At 53.5% G+C, this 20,153-nt stretch overlaps 5 protein-coding genes across 5 annotated transcripts; 4 read left to right on the top strand and 1 right to left on the bottom strand.

Annotated features, from left to right (window-relative positions):
• Positions 1 to 783: 783 nt before the first annotated feature.
• On the bottom strand, positions 784 to 2,070 carry LRP88_03164 (uncharacterized protein; the record flags this gene model as incomplete). Its single annotated transcript, XM_083239794.1, has 2 exons — positions 784 to 1,956; positions 2,008 to 2,070. The coding sequence occupies 2 exons, from the start codon at positions 2,068 to 2,070 to the stop codon at positions 784 to 786; spliced, it is 1,236 nt and encodes a 411-aa protein (XP_083104924.1).
• A 4,197-nt stretch (positions 2,071 to 6,267) lies between these two features.
• LRP88_03163 (uncharacterized protein) lies at positions 6,268 to 9,780 on the top strand (the record flags this gene model as incomplete). Its single annotated transcript, XM_083239793.1, has 1 exon — positions 6,268 to 9,780. One exon carries the CDS (start codon positions 6,268 to 6,270, stop codon positions 9,778 to 9,780), a length of 3,513 nt encoding a protein of 1,170 aa, XP_083104923.1.
• Positions 9,781 to 10,692: 912 nt separating this feature from the next.
• Positions 10,693 to 12,529, top strand: LRP88_03162 (uncharacterized protein; the record flags this gene model as incomplete). The annotated part of the gene is made up of 3 exons (XM_083239792.1): positions 10,693 to 11,292; positions 11,460 to 12,101; positions 12,152 to 12,529. The coding sequence occupies 3 exons, from the start codon at positions 10,693 to 10,695 to the stop codon at positions 12,527 to 12,529; spliced, it is 1,620 nt and encodes a 539-aa protein (XP_083104922.1).
• A 388-nt stretch (positions 12,530 to 12,917) lies between these two features.
• On the top strand, positions 12,918 to 14,426 carry LRP88_03161 (DnaJ family domain-containing protein; the record flags this gene model as incomplete). The annotated part of the gene is made up of 1 exon (XM_083239791.1): positions 12,918 to 14,426. One exon carries the CDS (start codon positions 12,918 to 12,920, stop codon positions 14,424 to 14,426), a length of 1,509 nt encoding a protein of 502 aa, XP_083104921.1.
• Positions 14,427 to 16,093: 1,667 nt separating this feature from the next.
• LRP88_03160 (uncharacterized protein) lies at positions 16,094 to 18,215 on the top strand (the record flags this gene model as incomplete). Its single annotated transcript, XM_083239790.1, has 5 exons — positions 16,094 to 16,394; positions 16,526 to 16,617; positions 16,694 to 17,730; positions 17,838 to 17,928; positions 17,991 to 18,215. 5 exons carry the CDS (start codon positions 16,094 to 16,096, stop codon positions 18,213 to 18,215), a joined length of 1,746 nt encoding a protein of 581 aa, XP_083104920.1.
• Positions 18,216 to 20,153: the final 1,938 nt, after the last annotated feature.

Genomic DNA, 20,153 nt, shown 5'->3' with positions numbered 1-20,153 from the left:
ATCTTGCGAGCCGAGATTCTTGAGGTGTTTATATTCTCCAGGCTCGCAATGGTATGAAACACATGCTTTAATCCTTTGCAACCAAGCGTTGCCTTGATTGCACCAGTGACTTGATTCATAAGTCTAAAGCGACGATGGATATCAACGCTAGGAGACAGATTTCCTCCAGTAGAACAGGGGTGTCTTTTAGAAGCACAAGGGTCCCGGTCATTGTCTCCGCCACAAGATGGATACGACAACTCGCAAATGCCGTACCACCTACAGTCGAATACGAAAAATGCGTTAACCCGCATTGGCGACTCGCTATTAACCCGACCCATTTACGAACACCTGGATACCTAGACAAATACCATCACTAGCGTCTCCCCCAAGATCCATCAAGATGGCGCCAACCACCTGGACCTCGGGAGAGGCGCTGAACCAACAAATCCAATCCCTTGGTGCTCCATCAAGGGTCGGCCCGGGGAGGTCAACTTTAAAGTGGGAATGCTGACATTGCACAGAGCTTTTTACACAAGTTACCCAAGCCATGGTTAAAACACAACATAATAAATAAGCTGTTGGCTATGCTAATGCTCCGGACCCCTATTATATAAAAGTACAAGGCATGGACCGCCTTAGGTCTATCGACTCATGAACCAAGACCTCCTAAAACGCCATTCACCGATCCTAACCCTGTCTTGAATCATGCATGATTTTCCCCCTTCTCTCGTATGATGCTCGGGTATCAACCAACGCTACTATCACAACGTCGAAACAATGCTGAATCAACACTTTGCCTGGTTATGTTCTTCTACCCCACCAGCCCTTCTTAATGTTTCGATCAAACATATTATTGTGGACATCCTCGGCCATGACCTTGACCGCACCCTTCATGGCCCTCTCGCTTATGGTAAAGGAGTCGTAGAATAGGTGGTCATCGGGGGCTTGACATTCAGCCGTCAACTGCTTCGTCTCGATAACAAGATCGTCCATCTTGCCCTTGACGCATGGTGTCCAGACATCGGCGAATCGCATCGAGTCGTTGCTTGATAGAGTTCCACGCCCTAGCGAGTCTGCCACCTTTAGGCGCTGCATCTCCTCCTCTGTCATGGCATCGAGAATTGGCCTGACGGGGTTGAGTTTGAATCCAGTTCGCAGAGGGTATGGAGCAAAGATGACCCGATCGCCGGCTTTCTCGGTTTTGTTGGTGTGCTCAGCATTGCTGGCAGTATCGTCCCTCTTGGATTTGCTCGACTTTTCGGCTCCCTCTTCCACTAATCCATCGGGCTTTTTCGTACCCTTCTCCCTCCACTGCGAGATTGCAAACGAAACCATTCTGTTCCAGTGCCTGGTGAGCTCGGCAGCATTCCGCGTCTGCTCGGCGAGGCTGTTGGGAGACGGCGGCTTCGGTCGACCACTCCAGCCGGGAGTCATCGAAATGTCAAAAAGTGTTGGGATCACGATGCGGAAGCTCTCAAATCTGCGCTCGTCGACCTTGTCAATGGCGCCAGGGGCAGTTAGCTCCTTAACCTGAGACTCAGTGGCATTGGTCCAAAAGTCCGAGTAGGCAACAGATTTTGGGTCCAGTGATGCCCGGTACAGAATCTCGGCCTGGTCGATGATCTCGTCCGTCATTATCTCGATAATCTCCTCCGAGTGTTCTCGTGGCATCGCTGCCATGTTCCAGATTTCCCAGGCGCCAAAGGTAAAGATCCACAATGTCTCGCGAGGGGTGGCTTCAGGTGGCGGCATAGCAAGGAACTCTTGTACCTGATCTGCCAGACTGGGGACTTGGAAAGGAGCTGGATACTGCTGAGAAAGGTAGTCGTAATCCAGAGCAGGCTTTTCATTGACGTCGGTGTGTCGGGTGATGTCGAGCAGCTTCTGTATCGCCACTTCGTAGAGAGTGCTGTTGACGAGACCTTTGCTGGGACCACCAGACGGCACGAGGGAGATGTGTGATGCGCAGTTGAGCTGGGATGGATGTCAGTTGCATAGCTACAGCCCGTTGTTGATTTAGCTTACCTCTTCGCATAGCGCCTCGGTCCACGTTCGGCGGCTTCGTGAGGCGTCGGTGGCGCTACCCATGATGTCGGGGGAACCGAATACCACGACCCTCAGGTTCGCTTCTGGTAGCCGCTCAGGGCCCCATGATAGAAAACCATTGTGAAAGGAGCCGCCTGATATGCGTGCAGGCAACAGGCCAAAAAGAACAAACACGGCAAAAAACAAGGCCGAGGCTTGGAGGAGGAGCCTGAACCCTCCACGCCAAACACGGGTGGAGCAGAAAATGACGACGTTTCTTAGGCCGAGCTGGCTCATCAAAGAGTTGTCGCTGTCATGATGGCTTGGAAGTTGATGATCGAGCTCGGAGGGTGATTTCCATACTGGGTTGAGCATGATGCGACGAAGCTGCATATAGTGATGAAGTTGTAAACCCACGGTCCAAGTCTAGGGTCGGGGAGAAGTGGACTTGAAAGGGTGTTTATAGAGATGCCGTTCCAGCCGAGGCCGGTGATGATAAGCGGATAACGGAAATGCGAAAAATAATCACTGCCGATTTATCCAGTCGAGAACAAGAGGCGTACAGTTGATTCTCGCCCAAATTCTGAAGCGCTGACGTCGTGTGGAATGCTGGCAGTGACAGACACTGACTAGGTTCGGGCGAGGCGTATAGATGTGGATGAAGTGAGAGAGCGAGGACGAATTTGCGTCAGCTGCTCGCTCATCAAGGAAAAGGCGAGATGCCGAGATGTAGTCTAGAATGTTTACGCGGAATCAGAGGGAAAAGATGCCAGGAGAAAATGGTTGAAACGAAAGACTTGATGTGCGCAGTGCAGCGAAGTTGGGAAACTCGTCAAACAAAGCAACAACACAAGTCAGGAGAAGACGGGAGCGAGTTGGCGGGGGACGAACAAGGGGTGGAGAGCAGTGCAACGGCCTCAGCGGAGGACCACCGACTTATTAGGCACTAGAATGCCCTCCCCCAGGTCACCGGCTTGCTGAGCCAAGAGTTATCGTTGCCGTCCAAGAGCTTCGATTTGCGCGGCCAAGCTCGACCTGCCAGCCTTGTGGGAGCGGGATTGTGGGAGGAAGGGATGCAGCCCATGGATACAAGACTCAAAAAACTCAATGGATCCCTGCGCATTTGTGGGATTCATGTGGCCAAGAGTCCAAGACAACTCCTCGCCCAGAGGTCGAATCTCCTGAATTTCGCCTGTTTCAGCCAGTCGTTGGGTGTCGTCTTGCGAGGTTGCAGTAGCTGTCCGTCGAGTTTGTGCCCACATCCCGTGAGTGTTGCGTTGCGTCGCGGTGCCGTCTCCCGCGATGGGAGCCCCGATCCGGCCTTGTCCTCGTCATCTGAATGGCTTGCCACGAACCAGCTGTCGCGTCCAGAAGCCGATATCCGTAAATTGAACCCCAAGAAGTCGTCGTCAGCAGTGGAGCGTTCGCGGTTGGCGGCGCCTCCTGTCAAGCCACCGGCACTGCGGCACCGACAAGGGTCCCTTTCAAAGTGACATTGTCCAAGACATGCTGCCGTTACATTGGCGAGTTTGCGATTGTCGAGAGCGGTGTTGCACCCTTCTGGGAGATTGTGCGGGGTGACGAATAACTGTAGATGAAGTACGTCTTGGTGTTTTGTGAGGCCAGAAGAGGCAACCAGGCACGAGGCAAACCCCAAGACTCAGGTACCGGGCATGCATCATAGCGGCTCCCTCCCGTCTCAATACATCCATCCATCCAATGTGTTGCAGCAAGCCCCAAACGTCGATGCATAACGCCCTATCCTGCCATCATCAATAGGTATGTTAACTCGCCTCTACAGCTCTGTTTCATTTTGTCCTGATTCTTCCCTCAAAGCGGTTATCTTCTCCGTCCACTATCTGCCCTGACGTTACACATGCATCTGCTCGAGGGTAACATGTATCATGCGTCATCAGTGAGATCGGTAATAACACCTCGCAGCGCCGAGACCGTAGGCACATACAATGGGCCGATGATGAGGTCTGCCGAGATGTCTGCTGTCCTCCCAAGGACAAAGTCGGCATCTCGTCTTGTGTAGCCATCGACCTGTGGAAGGAGATTGCGGAGATATGAGCCTGTGCCTCACTCAACGCTCAACGCTCAACAACTTGTGGCTTGAAACAGTTGACGGGTCCTCTGTGCCACGATGCCATCATGACGGTGGGCTGCTGCCAAGAACTGTCCAATCTTGGACAGTGTAGGATGGGTTGTTGCTGTCAATGCCGCTGTCGCTCATGCGCTGGCATTTCCCCATGTCTCCCCATTTCTTTTGGCCGAGCCGGCCCCGGACTTGAGGCAACTCCAGACGCCATACAACGCAAACTTGCAGCCATTTGTGACAACAGTCGCCATAAGCGAGGCAGGGCCGCCAGCCTGACGATGCTGATTCATCCATGTCAGCTTTTGGCGCGATTGGCACTCGAATCTCTGTGGCGGGTGAGCGCTAAATAACCTGGGCTGCCGCGCCGGGCTGTGCAAAGCTAAGGCCTTGGTAGAGGGTGTAAGCAAGGCAGATCACAGCGCGATCACCAAAGGAGAAATTGACGAGTTGTGTTGAGGGGATACCCTGCAAAGGATTCATTAACGGCGGAGTCCTAGTTCTTGTAAACATCCTCCCTTCAGACCGCGTCCCGCGGGTCAAGAAATAAACGAGACGCCAAAGGCGCACAGTTTGGCTCTGCTTTCCAAGACGTCTCTCTAATAACAGTATTTTATAGAATGCCCTAAAAGAATAAAGATATCTTTTTTTGAAAAAGAAGTAATACTTTAGATCTCTTGTTACCTACCGATTATAACATCATTTTGAAAACACCTTTGTATCTTAGTAACCTTAGGGGGGCAATGTGCTAATTGAATCTCAGCAGTGTCTTCTTGTCTTCGCCCGGCTCCGCGTCTTCCATCACAGAACTGTCATCCCTGCAGGAGTGGAGAATCCTTTTCCGGCCTTTGGTTTCTCGATAACACAAGGTTCGAGCACATTTTTCGTACCAGCACGACGGAAACGTAAAGAAGGTTTGTCCTGATGTTGATGTCGCTCGGTCAACATTTCCAGAAAACTGGAGTCTTGTCCTTGATGAAGGAAACCATTGAGTCAAGTCTCAGGAATGTGAAATGAGTAGAAAGGTACGGGTCCAATCGGGGAAACTTGACCAAGACAAACATTCCCTCATAACGGGGTCTTGGAGAAAAGAATCATCCTGGAAATATCATGTCTCAGACTTTAAGGACAAGTGGTCAGCTATTGCCTTGTCGGGTCAAATAGCTGAGGCTATCACGAGTCCACTTGGACACGACCGGAGCTGAGTAACAAGAGGGAGATGAAGAGCAATTTAAAAAGGCCCTTGTCAAGGGCGGACAAGATGAGCTTCTCTCAAGGGCGGTAAATAGCCGTCACGAGGGAGAAAGACGGTTGCTCGTGGCCCAAATGGAGGTGAATGACCTTTTTCAAGGGATTCTTGTTCTTTTTATAGAGAAGGCGCATTCACACCTTGCAGCAACCACCAAAACAGCCCCACACATGCATCACCAACCGGGGCTACATCCAACGCGGTCAACCGAAGTCCTAAACAACTTTACCAGCACCGTGATTCGAATCGTCCCTTGATATTGGTCCAATAACAATTAAACCGTACCTATTAGCCAATACTCTGTTCGAAACAGAAATCACCTTAATCCCTCTTGTCAACTCTCATATATCTCGGCAACACGTCAGAGTCGCATCCGAGTGGCTCCTGCACGTGCATCTCACCCCTGTCAGGCTTTGGACGCCTTGAAACCGTAAACCCGTCACCAACCACGGATGCCACTCGGGACTGCCTCAGCCTCTTCCCGACAACATCCCATCTCACTCTCGTCGACAAAACATCTCACTACTGCGTACATGGCTGGATCCCTCATCCATAGCCTCACACTACGCGAACCGACCCTCGTATCGCCAATCCAGCGTCTGGCTTACGCTGTGAACCTATCCACTATCGATACGCCGCTTCGCCGCTCCGCGCCCGAATAGCACCCTCCTCCGCAGCAGCCTGCCCGCTGAACACCATGTGCGCGAGTCTCCCGCGGCTACGACCCTTCGAGTCATGATCGCATCGAGGCCACTTTGTCCGCTGCCTCGCCCTACACCATCAGCTGCCGCCCCACGGCACGCTGCGCATTTGCGCTATCCGCTACCTGAGCTCGAGTCCTCCCGCCCTCCCCCCACCCCAGCCGCCGCCGATATTTTGATTCATCAGGCTTGATCTAAGCCTGGCCGCCGGTATGCTGTCCCATCTGAGGTTCCACCGGCGAGGGCCATCGAATCCTGCTTCCCCATCTCCCGATCAACATACTACTTCACCCCCGGCCGGCTACTCTGCGCCGTTCCCTTCCGATGTGCTATCACCAGACCTACGCCCAACCGTGTCGAGTCCTTCCGGCCTTCCTCCTACTCTCCCTCCTATAGCCCGCGTTACGTCAGACGAGCTCGATCAGTCGCGGCACCATCAACAACATGCTAGCATGGCAAGTCAGGTAGAACCTCGTCCTCACCAGACACCAAAGTCGCCCTTCAACGGCGGAACCGGGTTCATCGGCGGCGTCGCCCTCAGAAACTATCAGCGCGATATGGAGGCCCAAGCTGCCGAAGCTATGGACGGTGGAAGAGGTCTTGGTCTGGTGGGCCAGTATTCAGCTTCACAACCAACTCTAGCTGCGAATGTTTCCCCATCCACTAGGCCACCTCCCCAAGTTTTGAAGAACACGAAAGCAGCATCTTCCTTTAGCACGCCCACGGAGTTTCAGAACTCTGCACCTGCGCCTACAGGTCGGCGCCCTGCAGGTACCCGGCTTGTCACAGACCTTCCCTCCCTTGTTCATTCTACCAGCAACACCGAGAACCCGAAGCCAAGGAAAGGTCTTCCGTTCCTCAAGAACCCCATGTCTACTCTGTTGATGAGGCGGAAAAACAGTCAACATGCGCCAGACCTGCTTCCACTGCCCATGGCGAAACAGAAGGAAGAGCCCATGTACGATCCACGCATCAAGGGTACTCGAGTTCACGATTTTAGTGCACCACGACCAAAGAAGAATGCGCCTACCAAGGATCCCTCGCAGGCATCTTTTACCTCACCAGTCCCTGGTTCTGCTGTACCTCCTGAGCAAGAAAGGTTTCCAAACTCACCCGCCGTACAGCCTGAGCAGGCTCCCGTGTCGACCTCAACCCAGCGCATTCCCAGCAACGCCTCCGAGTCCGTCTACTCGCAAGATTCGAAACTGGTCAAAAACACTCCAAGCACAATATCAAGAGGGACACATGATCCTATACCAGAAACGAGCGCATCCCCTGGACCAGATGCACCCCCAGTTCCTCCAAAAGATGAAGGCCCAATTTCAGTCCAGCCAAGGTCACCACAAGCATCCCGATTAATCGAAAGCAATGCTTCCATCTATGCAAGGTCGACTGCCTCGGTCCCGGTTGGCCGTTCCAGGGGGCCTTCGCTCTCTGGTTTATCAGGCAAGGACATCCCATCAGCAGTACCCCGACACATGAAGAGCACATCCTCAAGATTTAGTTTCGACATGATCGGAGCCGCAAAGCAGGAAAAACTCCTAGAGGACAGACACAGACAACGAGAGCTAGAGAGGAAGACAAGCGAGCCTTCTGGCCCACGAGATTCTCGATTTGACGACTTTGACGATGACGCATTTGATTACGACGCCATGATGGATGACGATGGCCTGGAAGAAAGGATCCCTGGCGTCAACGCGGATTATGAAGACGACATCTACGAGGAAGAAATCCCTATGGTGGGCGAGGATTTGGACGATAACCTCGACGACCCCGACAACGACCAAGAAAACTTTTCTGGCTTCGTTTTCCAACGATCCAACCCAACGTCGTCGCTGACAAGCCCACTCAGTGCAGGCTTCGTACCAACCCCAAGAGATGCAGATGGCAACCGCATCGGCTTCGCGACGAGTCAATATACTCCCAACATGTCTGGAGCATTGTCTCCCAACCTCCCCATCAATCCCCAGGCGATGCAACAAATGCAACCCGGTGGGTTGGGAATCCAGGGTCTAGATGTGCCGCGAGTGCCCAGTTTGGAGAATGAGGCCGCATTCCAGAAGAACCAAGACCTGCCCCCCATGAACATGGGACGCTCGCTTAACGATGATGACCTGTACTTCGATGATGGAATACTAGGATTCGAGAACGAGTTCGCCGAGGACCTTGCTGCCCCTCCAGAATGGGACGACACCCCCTTTGACGAGTCAATATTCGACAACAATGATACCGATCAGTTTGGGCGGCCGATAGCCGGCGCTTTCGCGCAAGCTCAATCTGAAAGACGGGCAGCAAAAGAGGATGACACAAAGCGGGAGTCGGACATGACGACCCGATTCTCGGCACAATCGGCGGCCTCACAATCAACAGCACATACCTCGTTGAGCGTTGAAGCCAAGAATAGTACCGAGACAGAGGCTCCGAAGGATAGCTCTGAGTCCAATTCGCCAGCCGAGCCTTCTGCTGCGGATCAAGGGGCTCCTTCAGATGGCACCATGGCCGCCTACCAGGCCGCACTCGCCGCAGCTGCTCATAAGGCGGCGGCGTCGGGTAAATTTCAACGTAGCTCATCACCACCACTACAGGACACGCCTCTATCCGAGCCAAGCCATTCTCCGGATACCCCAGATCGCGGAGAGTCGTTCAAGGAGGACCTTGATGGCATCGATGACTACGATGATTATGGCCAGTCATACGAAGACTTGGCTGACTTTGAACTCGACGACGATGCCATCATCGCTGAGGCAAATGCTAGTGCCCTGGCCAACGATTGCGATGGATGGTATGGTCAGGAGTTTGGCTTCTATTCGGCACCTGCCAACTCGCATCATGGGTCTGAAACAGTTGACTACGAATACGCCAACGGCGGCTTCTTCGGTCCTAAGGGAGGTCTGGATCGCAGCACCAGTGGTCGCATGGTGTCAAGAGAGCCCAATCTCACGCCTATTACGGAGCGCTCCGAGTATTCTAATAGAAACTCGATTATGAGTCTCAGTATGCCTGGGTTTGGTGGGGGAACACCTTTGCAGAGTCCCGGCCTTGCCCAGCTGGCTCTGCTAGGGGACCGTGGTGATGAAATGAGTCTCTCTGCCTTACTTCGGCTTCGATCCAGAGCCTGGGGAGGATCCCAGGCCAGTCTCGTTTCCAGCCAGAATGGCTCTCCTCGGTCAGAGAGAGGCGACCTATCCAGTTCGCCTTGGGGTCCCAACTTTTCGAGCCCGCCTGCTTTCCACGCTCGAAAGAACTCAGTGCTATCCACCATTAGCCACGATTCAGACAGCATCAGTATTTCCGGAAGCCCAACATTGACGGGTGGCATTCCGGGCTTGGGCTCTCCTCCGCCTCCTGTCCCGCCGTTGTCACCGCTCGAGTCCGACATGCGGGAGGATGCTAAGGTTGCCCCTTTGAACGTCAGCCGGCCTACATCAAAGGTCTATGAGAGCGGCATTTCACTGTCGCCAATATCGGATCCCGAAGAGAGCATGCCACCATCCGCCATGGTCAGCCCCCTGGAGCCCTCTAATAATGTCAGTATCCCCGAACTTGGCGACACCCCTCAACGACCCAGCATGGGTCATCGGCACAAGGGCTCAGCCGACAGTATATCATATACCAAAGAGCAAGACAGCGGCGCAACTCGCTGGGTCATGGAGCGACGGCGTACAGGTGAATTTGGGCAGGTCGAAGTTCTCGAGCGAGAAGTTGTCGAAGGGGGACGGATATAGGAAGACTGCCGACTCTGCGAAAATGTTCATGGTTGAAAATGACGGCATAAACACATATATGTTAATACACTATGGGATGAGGAGTTATGGATATGGATTGGGTATATATATACAGGAGACACCGGTGCGAGCCGCGACACCGAGCCTGAGCATTGGGCCTCTTTCTCGGATGGCTCGACTCCTGAAAGAGTTGGCTCACAAAAGAAAAGTGATTGATGGTGTTTGGAGAGCGGGTTTGGAATTTGTCGGCCTGGAGCTGGAGCTCGTTATATAGTGTTCAGACCCACGGGCTGCATAGAGCAGCATTATGGATATGATGACGCCTGAAGAGAATATTGGTCGGATTGGTTCTGATTACGGCCTGATTAAGAGTACAAGATTCTGTCCCTCGATGCTTGTGGGATATCAGATGGTGAACCGTTCCCCGGCCCTCATGCTACGCCGACACCAAATGCTTCAGTGTCGCTTCAAACATTAGGGAGTAGTCATCCTGAATTAGGACACATTTTAACTGTTTTCAACTATCTTTACACCAAGACTCATCAAGGTCCCTTCTAAGCAAGAGATTCTGCTTTCGAGCGAGCATGATCAGTAGAGCATTCTTGCTGTTTCTGCATCCTCACATCCTGCCGGCAGGTACAGGGGGCCATTGGAGAGAGAATCTTGGGCCTGTATGAGAAAGCGCGACTGCCTTCTATGGCAACCTCAACGTCAAGAGGCGACCTCGCCTTCTCTGCGAGCCACCTCAACTCCCCTCTTACATCACCGAAATTGACGACTCGAGTCTTGGACCTGTCGCGAGATTGAAGTTGGTGTCGTTTTGGAATCTTCTTGGACCTCTGCCCTTTGTTTCGCTGGCTGCACCTCTTGGACCTTCCATTCACGACGAGTCACTCTGACTTATCTCTCAAGATGCGCTCCTCACTTCCCTCGGCCACCGCCCTTGCTCTCCTTTCCACCTTTGTGTCCGCCGACAAGCCTCTCATTGGCGATCTCGAAGCCTACAATCGCGGCTATCTTGGTGAATTCCCCTCTCAGACCTTCCAGTCCTCGGATATCGTTGCCCCGTTGTTTCAGGTCAACACCTTTGACCCGAATCTCATCGACAACTCAGGATATATCTTCTTGACCCTGGAGTACAGAGGCAAAGGAGGGCCCGCAATCTTCTCGAGCAAGGATCTCAGCCTGGTGTACGCCGATCTCAAGTATCAGCGAGCCTTTGATGCCCGCGCGCAGGAGAGGCAGGGTTTCCAGTATCTCACCTTCATCGAAGGGGGGTTCTGTCACATCTTTGACAATACGTACCAGAAGAAATGGACGGTCACCGTGGACGGTCTGGGTGGGACTGAAGCTGACATCCACGAGTTTCAATTCACCACCACGGGAACTGCCATCATGTCGGTGTACCAAGACGTCAGATTCAATCTGACGGTTCTTGGGGGGGCGATGGATGGGTGGCTCAGCGATTCCGTCTTTCAGGAGGTTGAACTTGAAACAAACCGCGTCACCAATGTGTGGAGAGCGTCGAATCACTTTAACCTGAACGACACCTTGCTCGAATACAACCCTGAGACGACTTTCAGGGGAGGCGAAGGCTTTGACTGGTTCCATCTGGACAGCGTGTTCAAGGTATGAGTTTGTTTCTCAGATTGATGGAAGCATTCTCACTATTCAAACAGACTAAAGACGGCCACTATCTGGTGTCATCAAGGGCACTATCAGCGATCGCCCTCCTTCGAGCAGAGGATCTCAACCCGCGGTGGATTCTGGGGGGCAAACGAAATCAATTCAAAGACCTCAGCAACGGAAACGCAACAAACATTGCCCACCAGTACAATGCGAGGTTTGTCCAGGGAAACGAGAGTCGGCTCAGCTTCTTCGACAACCAGGTTCGGGAGACGGGCACTTGCAGTCAAGGCAACTGCTCTCGTGGGGTTGTTGTGGAACTCGACTACGAAGAGATGACAGTAAAGCTCCTACACGAATTTTACCATCCTCAAGGCATCTCTTCTGGCTCAGGGGGGAGCGTTCAAGGCCTAGACAACGGCAATTTCCTGGTTGGTTGGGGTGCAAACCCTGGCATCACGGAGCATCTTGCCAATGGAACAATGGCCATGGATATCCAACGAGGGGTGATGCCCCACGATCATGAGGATCAATTGGACATGGATATGTCGGTTTACCGCGCGTGGAAGATGGATTGGGATGGCCGACCACCATGGGGCCCGTCAATTGCATCCGTGTCCCCAGGAAATGTGACGACAGACGCTACCATCTATCTTTCGTGGAATGGCGATACCAAGGTAGCCAGATGGGAGGTGGTAAGTCATTTCACAATCTCAGTTGGCTGATTCGGTATTGACCATGACAGTACGCTGGCGAGGACGAGAAGAACGTGACCACCTCTCGCAAGGTCATCGGCAACTCGACTCGCACAGGATTTGAAACAGAGATCCTGCTCGAAAGGTTTGCTCACCCAAAGTTTGCAAGAGCTGCTGCCCTGGACAAAGATGGCGAGGTACTAGGTCTTACAGCTACAGTCGACATTGCGAGTGGCGAGATCCATGGGAACAGCAGCAGTATCTGGAAGATCAGGCCTGACCCTTCAGATGAAGACATTATCAACAACCTAGAAGAAAAGGGAGGAGACAAGGAGGAGGCGGAGGAGGATGCATCATTCCATGCAAGTCCCTCAATGGGCTTGGTGTTTGCTATGGCGGTGATTGTCGCATGTTACCACTTCCTTTGAGGCGCGTTTTGCTGGAGGTGTCAGGGTGAAGAAGGGATCCATTTTTGGTGCAAATATTCAACAAAGCTGAGTTGTGTGTGGTATGGGGAAGACAAACAAGGGAACTGGTTCAATCGTGTAGGCAGATGGAGTTATCGTCTTATAGCTAGGCCGACTTTTTCAACAGATAATTCATCAAGACGATGTTAACACTGATGCTAAGATCTATGGCAACCGTGGGCATGAGGCGTTTTCAGGGTAGGTGATGGCTGACTAAGCCGAATTGCCGTCATCAACTTCTTGCCATGATCGCGACCTTAATGCAGACTGGAACTCAGCATTGCCGGCTTCACTTTTATCTAATTTCTTTCCATTTCTCAATTATTTGTTTTATTTGTTGCAGGAGACCATGAATACGGCTCTTTCTCTCCGTCGGACGCCTTTTATTTGCCGGCGATGTCTTCAGCTCTCTCGCCAACGAGGGCCATTGCCACTCGCCCGGTTCTCATCCCAAGCCGACAAGCTTCAAGATGAGGGTCAGAAACAAGAGGAATCAACCAAAAATGAAGAAGTCAAGAAAGAAGAGCCTGCGCCCGAGAAGGAGTTGGGCCCAATGGCTCGACGATTAGAGGAAGCTACTGAGGAAGCCCTGTTCACCGGCGGAAGAGCGGGACGTCGAGCAGTTGAGGATGCGGGCTTCTCGGAGGATTTGAAGGAGAGGCTCTTGAGCAAGATTGCCGATGCCAAGTTCAAGTCGGAGCATGCGGGCGCCTTTACGGAGGCTGGTCTGTCGTCGTCGGCTGGCGAGGGCACGAGACACATTGCTTCGGCGCAGGCTTGGACGGGGGAGGAGAACACGGCGGATACGGTGCTCAGGATGCTCGACGACGCTAAGAAGCCGCTTGCTCCTGGCCTTAGGGGCAAGTATCAGCCACCGCCGGTGGATATGCGGCTTCAAAGGGAGCCTACTCGGTCTCCAGGGCAAAAGGTTGCTACGGCAAGGGATAGGGTATCGACATATGTCGGCATGGGAGCGAAGGATAAGACCAAGAACGGTATGAGCGAAGAGGAGAAGGAGGCTTGGCGAAAAGAGCTGCGGGAGAGGTTCGAACCAGGGGCGAGGGCACTGCCAAACACCATCAGCGGGCTAGCGGCGCTTGCCAACGAGCGTATCGAGAACGCCATCGCTCGGGGTCAATTCAAGAACATTCCTCGAGGCAAAGGCGTTGAAAGAGACGCAAGGGCCGATAATCCGTTCATTGACACGACAGAGTATATCATGAACAAGATGATTCAGCGGCAGGACATGGTACCCCCATGGATCGAGAAGCAGCAGGAGCTCGTCAAGGCAGCGGGTGCGTTTCGGGCGAGATTGAGGAATGACTGGCGGAGACATGTGGCGAGGATGATTTCTTCGAGGGGCGGTTCGTTGCAGGAGCAGATGCGGAGGGCGGAGGAGTACGCTGCCGCTGAAGAGGTTCACAACCCGATCGCGCGGAAGAAGGTTGAGGAAGAGGGAGTCAAGGAAGCTCCGCAAGTCGTGGGAAGACCGTTCCGTGATACGGCATGGGAGCAGGCTGAGCACGCGTATCACAAGCTCACGGTCGAGCATCTCAACACTTTGGCGCGGAGCTACAACCTCATGGCGCCGGACTTGGCAAAGAAGCCATACTACGCTCTCGAGCGGGAGCTCAACTCTTGCTTTGCTGATGTGGCGCCTACGGTGGCACGCGAGATTCGAGACCGCGCGGCGGGTGGGACAGCAAGATCACTTGGTGGTTCTGGTCACAGAGCTAAGCAGACGGGATTGCTAGAGTCGCTGGCCGGGAGGGGGGACAACGTGAGGGTTCACGTCGAAGCGGAGGAAAAGGCGTATGGGCTGAAGCAGTGGTGGAGGGATGTGTGGAAGAAGGACTGAGGGGGTTGGACAATGCATATTATTTCAAGACGGATGTAAGAACAGGATGACGAGAATGGTGGGTGTAACAGGGAGTTACAAAAGTTTCCAAGAACTAGTGTTGATTGGGGTTAACAGACCTCTCTTCTCGAGTCGGGAGAGAGAGCACTTTCAGCTATCATCTAAGCTTTTTATACCAATCCCTCAGCATCAGAATCCTTAAGATAAAATACGATGAAGGGGCAGATTGAGACCCGGCGAGTTGGTAACCAACGCGATCTCCCCACCACTTCCCTAGATGGCCATGAACCCCCACATGACGCCGTCGTGAGCAAGGTCCAAATGCCCCGTCCGGTATCGATCAAGCTAGCCAACTAATTTGGGTCTTGGTGGTTGAGGAACACCATCCACCTAGACAAATAATAGAGTCCGTCTGCTCCAATTTGGCTGATCTCCGAGCGTTGGAGTAATGCCCGCGAGCAGGGATACCCCAATACCCCAACTCTTGCCAACATCACACGATTCCATCTGTGTTGGTCATAGCAAAGTCTAGACCGGCCGCTATGTGGTCTGTTGATGGAACAGCCCTTGCATGTTGGTAAAGCGAGGCTTCGCGACCTGAAAGTGCAGATGCTGTCCTTCAATGCGTGTTTTGCCACAGCGTAAAAAATTGCGTTTGGTGTGAAGTTCGCCCGGCCTTACCACGGCCATGGGAATCTCTCCAACTGTTCAATGACCTCAGGGGTTCGGCAACGCTGAGTGGCTGCTGATCTTTCTTAGTTTCTAGGCGTTAACGCCGAGACCGCCATGCAACCAGGGAAGCGGAGCCGCATGTCTTCAATTGACGGTGTGTTTCTCGCGTGATGAATATTCGAAAAAGGTTGCCAATAAGCATATTGTAAAGGGTTTAACCTTGGGTGAACCATGCTAAAGAGTTCCTGGGACACCCAGACGACAGAAAAGGCGTCCAAAAAGCTCCAAAAAGCTCACCTGCTAATAGCCCATAGACTTTAGCCGTTAAACACCGAGACCCCGGCCATCTGCGAGCGAAGATAGGAACGGCCCACTTGGACATGGACTGCACATGCATGGCACCTTGAACCCAACCTCTCCTCTGCCCACGGTTCATGGCCTCATAAGTCCCGGTCTCTTAGTAAGAGACAAGTCACATACTGGGCCGTCCGAAATGAGCAAAACGTCTCTGTCCCGACTCGGCCGGCCATGGTTCGTCCCGCTTGGGGCCGAGAGTCTGCCCCCAGAGCAAAACTCGTCGGCCTCGGGGCCCCATAATTTCCCAGAGAAAGGCTCCTCCCGACCCCATCAGACTTTGGCCCAGACTTTCTCACCTCCTTGTGTCCTTCTTCTTGCTTTGCTTGTTCGTTGCCGCTGTCAATGGTGAGTGCTGCTACCGTCCTTGTGCAGTCGCATTGGCTCTCGTCGCTTCATCCTGGTTGGTCCATCCAGACCTTATCAGTTCGAGTGCAGTCCTGTCTTTGGTCTCGCAATCTCTCACTTGTCTGAAGCTCTTCAGACAGTCTGCCTGAGGCCTGACTGACACTCGATCTCAACAGCGTCTCTGAGCCATCGAAGACTGGTATTCTCTTGGTTCCCGTCAGTTGAGCCACAGCACCATCTTGGTAGAGCTTGTCAAGTCCTCCTACCCATTGTCGACTTGACTAGGCAAAGCCATGGCCGACAACCAAGACAAGGTGTCGCCAGCCCCGGTTGACGCCCCGCCGTCAAAGACGCCTGCCGATACTTCGGCCGCTATTGACTCGGCCGTTGACGACTCGGCCGCGCTCGACAGCTCCGATCCCAGCAAGACGCACCGTAACATCATCGAGCATGCCCGTGCCGCCGCTCACAAGGAGCGCAAGATGACCCTTCGTCAGGGCATCAAGCTCTATCCCAAGGCCATCTTCTGGAGTATCCTTATCTCCACTTGTATCGCAATGGAGGGTTATGACATTAGTCTTGTCAACAATTTTTGTATGCCTCCCACTCCCCTTGTCCACTTGGCAATCTATTTGTCCTTGAACGCAATCTGGGATACCCACCCACAATCACTACCATCAGCATTCCATCATGTAGTTGAGCCATCCTCTGACACTTGCCATTAGACGCTTTCCCCCAGTTCAACAAAAAGTATGGTGTTCTTGGCGACGACGGCACCTACCAGGTTCCCGCCGCTTGGCAAGCCGGTCTGAGCAATGTAAGTTAGACACTCGTCCTATATCCTCGTGTCCTCACTCGGAGAGAAGAGTAGTTGCTGACAGCCTGCTAACTAGGGAGCCAATTGCGGTGAAATCATCGGCCTGTTCATTAACGGCTGGGTTTCAGAGCGCCTTGGGTACAGATACACCGTATGTGCCTGCCTCATCTGTGTCGCCGGCTTCACGGCCATCTTCTTTACCGCCCAGAACGTCCAAACCCTGCTCGTTGCTGAGATTCTGTGCGGTATCCCGTGGGGTATCTTTCAGACTCTCACCATCACCTATGCATCCGAGGTCTGCCCTGTGGCTCTCCGTGGCTACTTGACCACCTATGTCAACTTCTGCTGGGGTCTTGGCCAAGAGATTGGTATTGGCGTTATTCGCGCTATGCTCAACCGTAACGATGAGTGGGCTTATCGTATCCCCTATGCCCTGCAGTGGATGTGGCCTTTGCCCCTCTGCGTGGGTATCTTCTTTGCGCCTGAATCGCCTTGGTGGCTCGTCCGAAAGGGCCGTAACCAGGAGGCCAAGCAGGCCTTGCTGCGTCTAACCAGCCTCGACCGCGAAACCGACTTTGACGCCGACGAGACGATTGCCATGATGGTGCACACCACTGCCCTCGAGGAGAAGATGACTGCCGGTGCCTCATACTGGGACTGTTTCAGAGGGGTCGATCTTCGTCGGACCGAGATCGTTTGCATGATCTGGGCGATACAGAACTTGAGCGGCAACTCCTTTTCCAACTATTCCACTTACTTCCTCGAGCAGGCCGGTCTCTCAGCTGACAAGGCGTATTCGTTTGCCCTCGGCCAGTATGCCATCAATATGGTTGGCGTGCTGGGTGCTTGGTCTTTGATGACGCTCGGTGTTGGCCGACGAACCCTATATCTTTACGGACTCTGCGGTCTCTGCTCCATGCTTTTCGTCATGGGATTTCTCGGTCTTGTACCTGATGCTCACCGAGACCAGGCATCTTTGGCCACTGGCAGCATGATGATCGTGTGGGCACTCTTTTATCAGCTCAGTGTGGGCACCGTGTGCTACTCCCTCGTTGGCGAGCTATCGTCCCGTCGTCTTCAGATCAAGACTGTCGTGTTGGGCCGTAACGCTTAGTGAGTCTCTCAATATTGACCCCACAACGGTGATCGGAATAGCATCCCGAGCGCTGCTGCAGGGATGAACATGTTGTTAGTTCGGTTCGCTAACCCGATGGGAATAGTAATATCATTGGCATCATCAACAGCGTCTTGACGCCGTATATGCTGAACCCTACCGCTTGGGACTGGGGCAACTATGCCGGATTCTTTTGGGTGAGTCCCAATATCCGTCCAAGCTGCTCTAACAAGCGACAATTTGCTGACCAGAGTAACAGGGCGGCATCTGCTTCTTGTGTATCATCTACACCTACTTCCGCCTACCAGAGCCGAACGGCCGAACCTTTGCGGAACTCGATGTGCTTTTTGAGCGAGGTATCAGTGCCAGGAAGTTTGCCACGACCGAAGTAGACGTGTTCCATGAGACGGTAGAAGAAAACGTCATGAACCGCTACGAAGAGCTCGCCGATTCACCATCGGACAGGGCTGACGAGAAGGCCTAATTCGGACCAGATGAACAAAACGATGGTCATGCGTCCATGGTTGCGAGGGCGCATAAGAGATGGTGGTGTCGACCATGCACGGCTCTGTGCGAAGCTACCCCAGATGACAAGCCCCTGCGCTGTGCCACCTGCGGGTTACACCATGCCATGCATGGTTAAAAGATCTCATCAAGGCGATATCTCGGATCTTGGTCGGCGATTGACGTTGGCGTTGCCTTTGGCATCGGCTTTGGCGTCTGATGGAGAGTCTCATGCATAGACCTTGGATACTGAGACTGGGGAAACGACAAAAGGTCGCAATGTATTTCTAGTTGAAACCGTCATGAATAATTGTAATGATGCGCAGTCAGGTTGGCGTCTTTTTGGAGCTCACGCTCGATGCCAAGGAATTTCCGTGCCCCCACGTTCTTGGCGATGCAGGCTGGCTTGGTGTCGAAGGACCAATTCGATCAGATATCTTCTTGAGCAAATTGCTTCATCTTGTACCGTATCCTTTGATGACAGCCGCAGGCGCCTGCTTGAGGCTTGCGTTGAGGCTTGCTGTCAGATGAATATCCCACGCTGCGAAGGCAACACGGAACCGGGCCGGTCACGAGGACGGGACCGGCAGTCAGGGACAGGGCGGTCTGTGGTCTGTGGGTGGCAGAGGTGGGCAAGAAAGACAGAGGCTGCGACAAGGGTTCGGTGATGCAACAGGAGCGAGCTAGCGAGCGCTTCGTGGCGGTAGTGGGAGCGTTAGCATGGACCGGAGTACGAGGTGACTTGCTGGAGAAACGGAGCAGAAGTCTGGAGATGGCCGGTGTTGGAAGCGGATCCTGAGAGCGGACCCGCTACGAGAGGCCCAGCGGAAGACCCAGAAGGGGACGCGCGGTGAACAGGCCGGAGCAGACCGGAGCGGTCGGAGTATTGAAGCGCTTGAAGAGAGAGAAGAGAGGGTCGGATGCGGTTCCCGACGGTTGATGAGAGCTTCGTTTCTTTTCTGGTGAAAGTCTGCAGGTGGTACAGAGCGGATCTCATCCGGCGGGAATATTTGTTTTGGCGATGGCGGCTGTGTTAAATGGTGTGCGTGAATAGAGACGGACAACCAGAAAAAAGCCGGTGTTCCAGGAATTCTGTGTGGATGGACCGGGAGTTGAGCAAACCCTCCATAGATCTCCAGATTCCCGGATCTTAAATCCCCTTGTTGTTTTGGGTCCGGCTTTTAGAAGCTCGGATCCTGATGCCCCGATCAAGGTGGGCGATTCACGACGGGGGTTCTGAGCTCCGTTGTCCGTTCCGTTGATCCATCATTGACGGTTGCTTTCGTTACAGCAATGCGCATGTTGATGAGACGAGGAAATGACTAAAGTCACTTGAGAGAAATGGGTGAATGGAAATGAAACTCTACAGTGGACAAAAGGAACAATGGCCGACAAGGGAAGGAACATCCCGCCTCAGGCGCACCACTCAGCTCGACGCGCCTGGGCACTTGAGACACAGATGGAAGGAACTGCCCACAGGGCATGACAGACAAAACGCCCGCCCGGCAGGGAGCGAGCAGCGCCTGAGACTGCCATTCTTAACACGCCGATGTCCGGGGTAGCCCCACTGTATTTTCTCCGTCTCCAGGGCACGGCAGGGCATGGCCCGCCCACTGGCCGTGACTCCGTGAGGTGAGCTCGAGCTGGGCAGGAACGGACTGCAGAATGGCACATGCACCGAAGAAAGACCCCATCAGTTGCAGGGGCCTCGAACCATATGCCCCGTCCTGATTGGCCGAGAGCTTCCTACCCTTCCTCCGTGCAGCTCCGATCGACTAGACACCATGCTTTTGCCCACCTCCACCATCACATCGCCTCACTCCGCTCACCTTAATCCGCCTGACTCCTCCTGTCCTTTTTCTTCCCTACTTCTCCCTCTTCTCTGCCAATCTCCTCTCCTTCATCAATTCCTCCTCCC

Source organism: Fusarium phalaenopsidis (assembly GCF_050370095.1).
Source record: "Fusarium phalaenopsidis strain FUZ10S chromosome Unknown contig_32286, whole genome shotgun sequence".
Taxonomy (NCBI): Eukaryota; Fungi; Ascomycota; class Sordariomycetes; order Hypocreales; family Nectriaceae; genus Fusarium; species Fusarium phalaenopsidis.
Note: the sequence above shows the minus strand (reverse complement) of the source record. Positions and strands in the feature narration are given on the sequence as shown.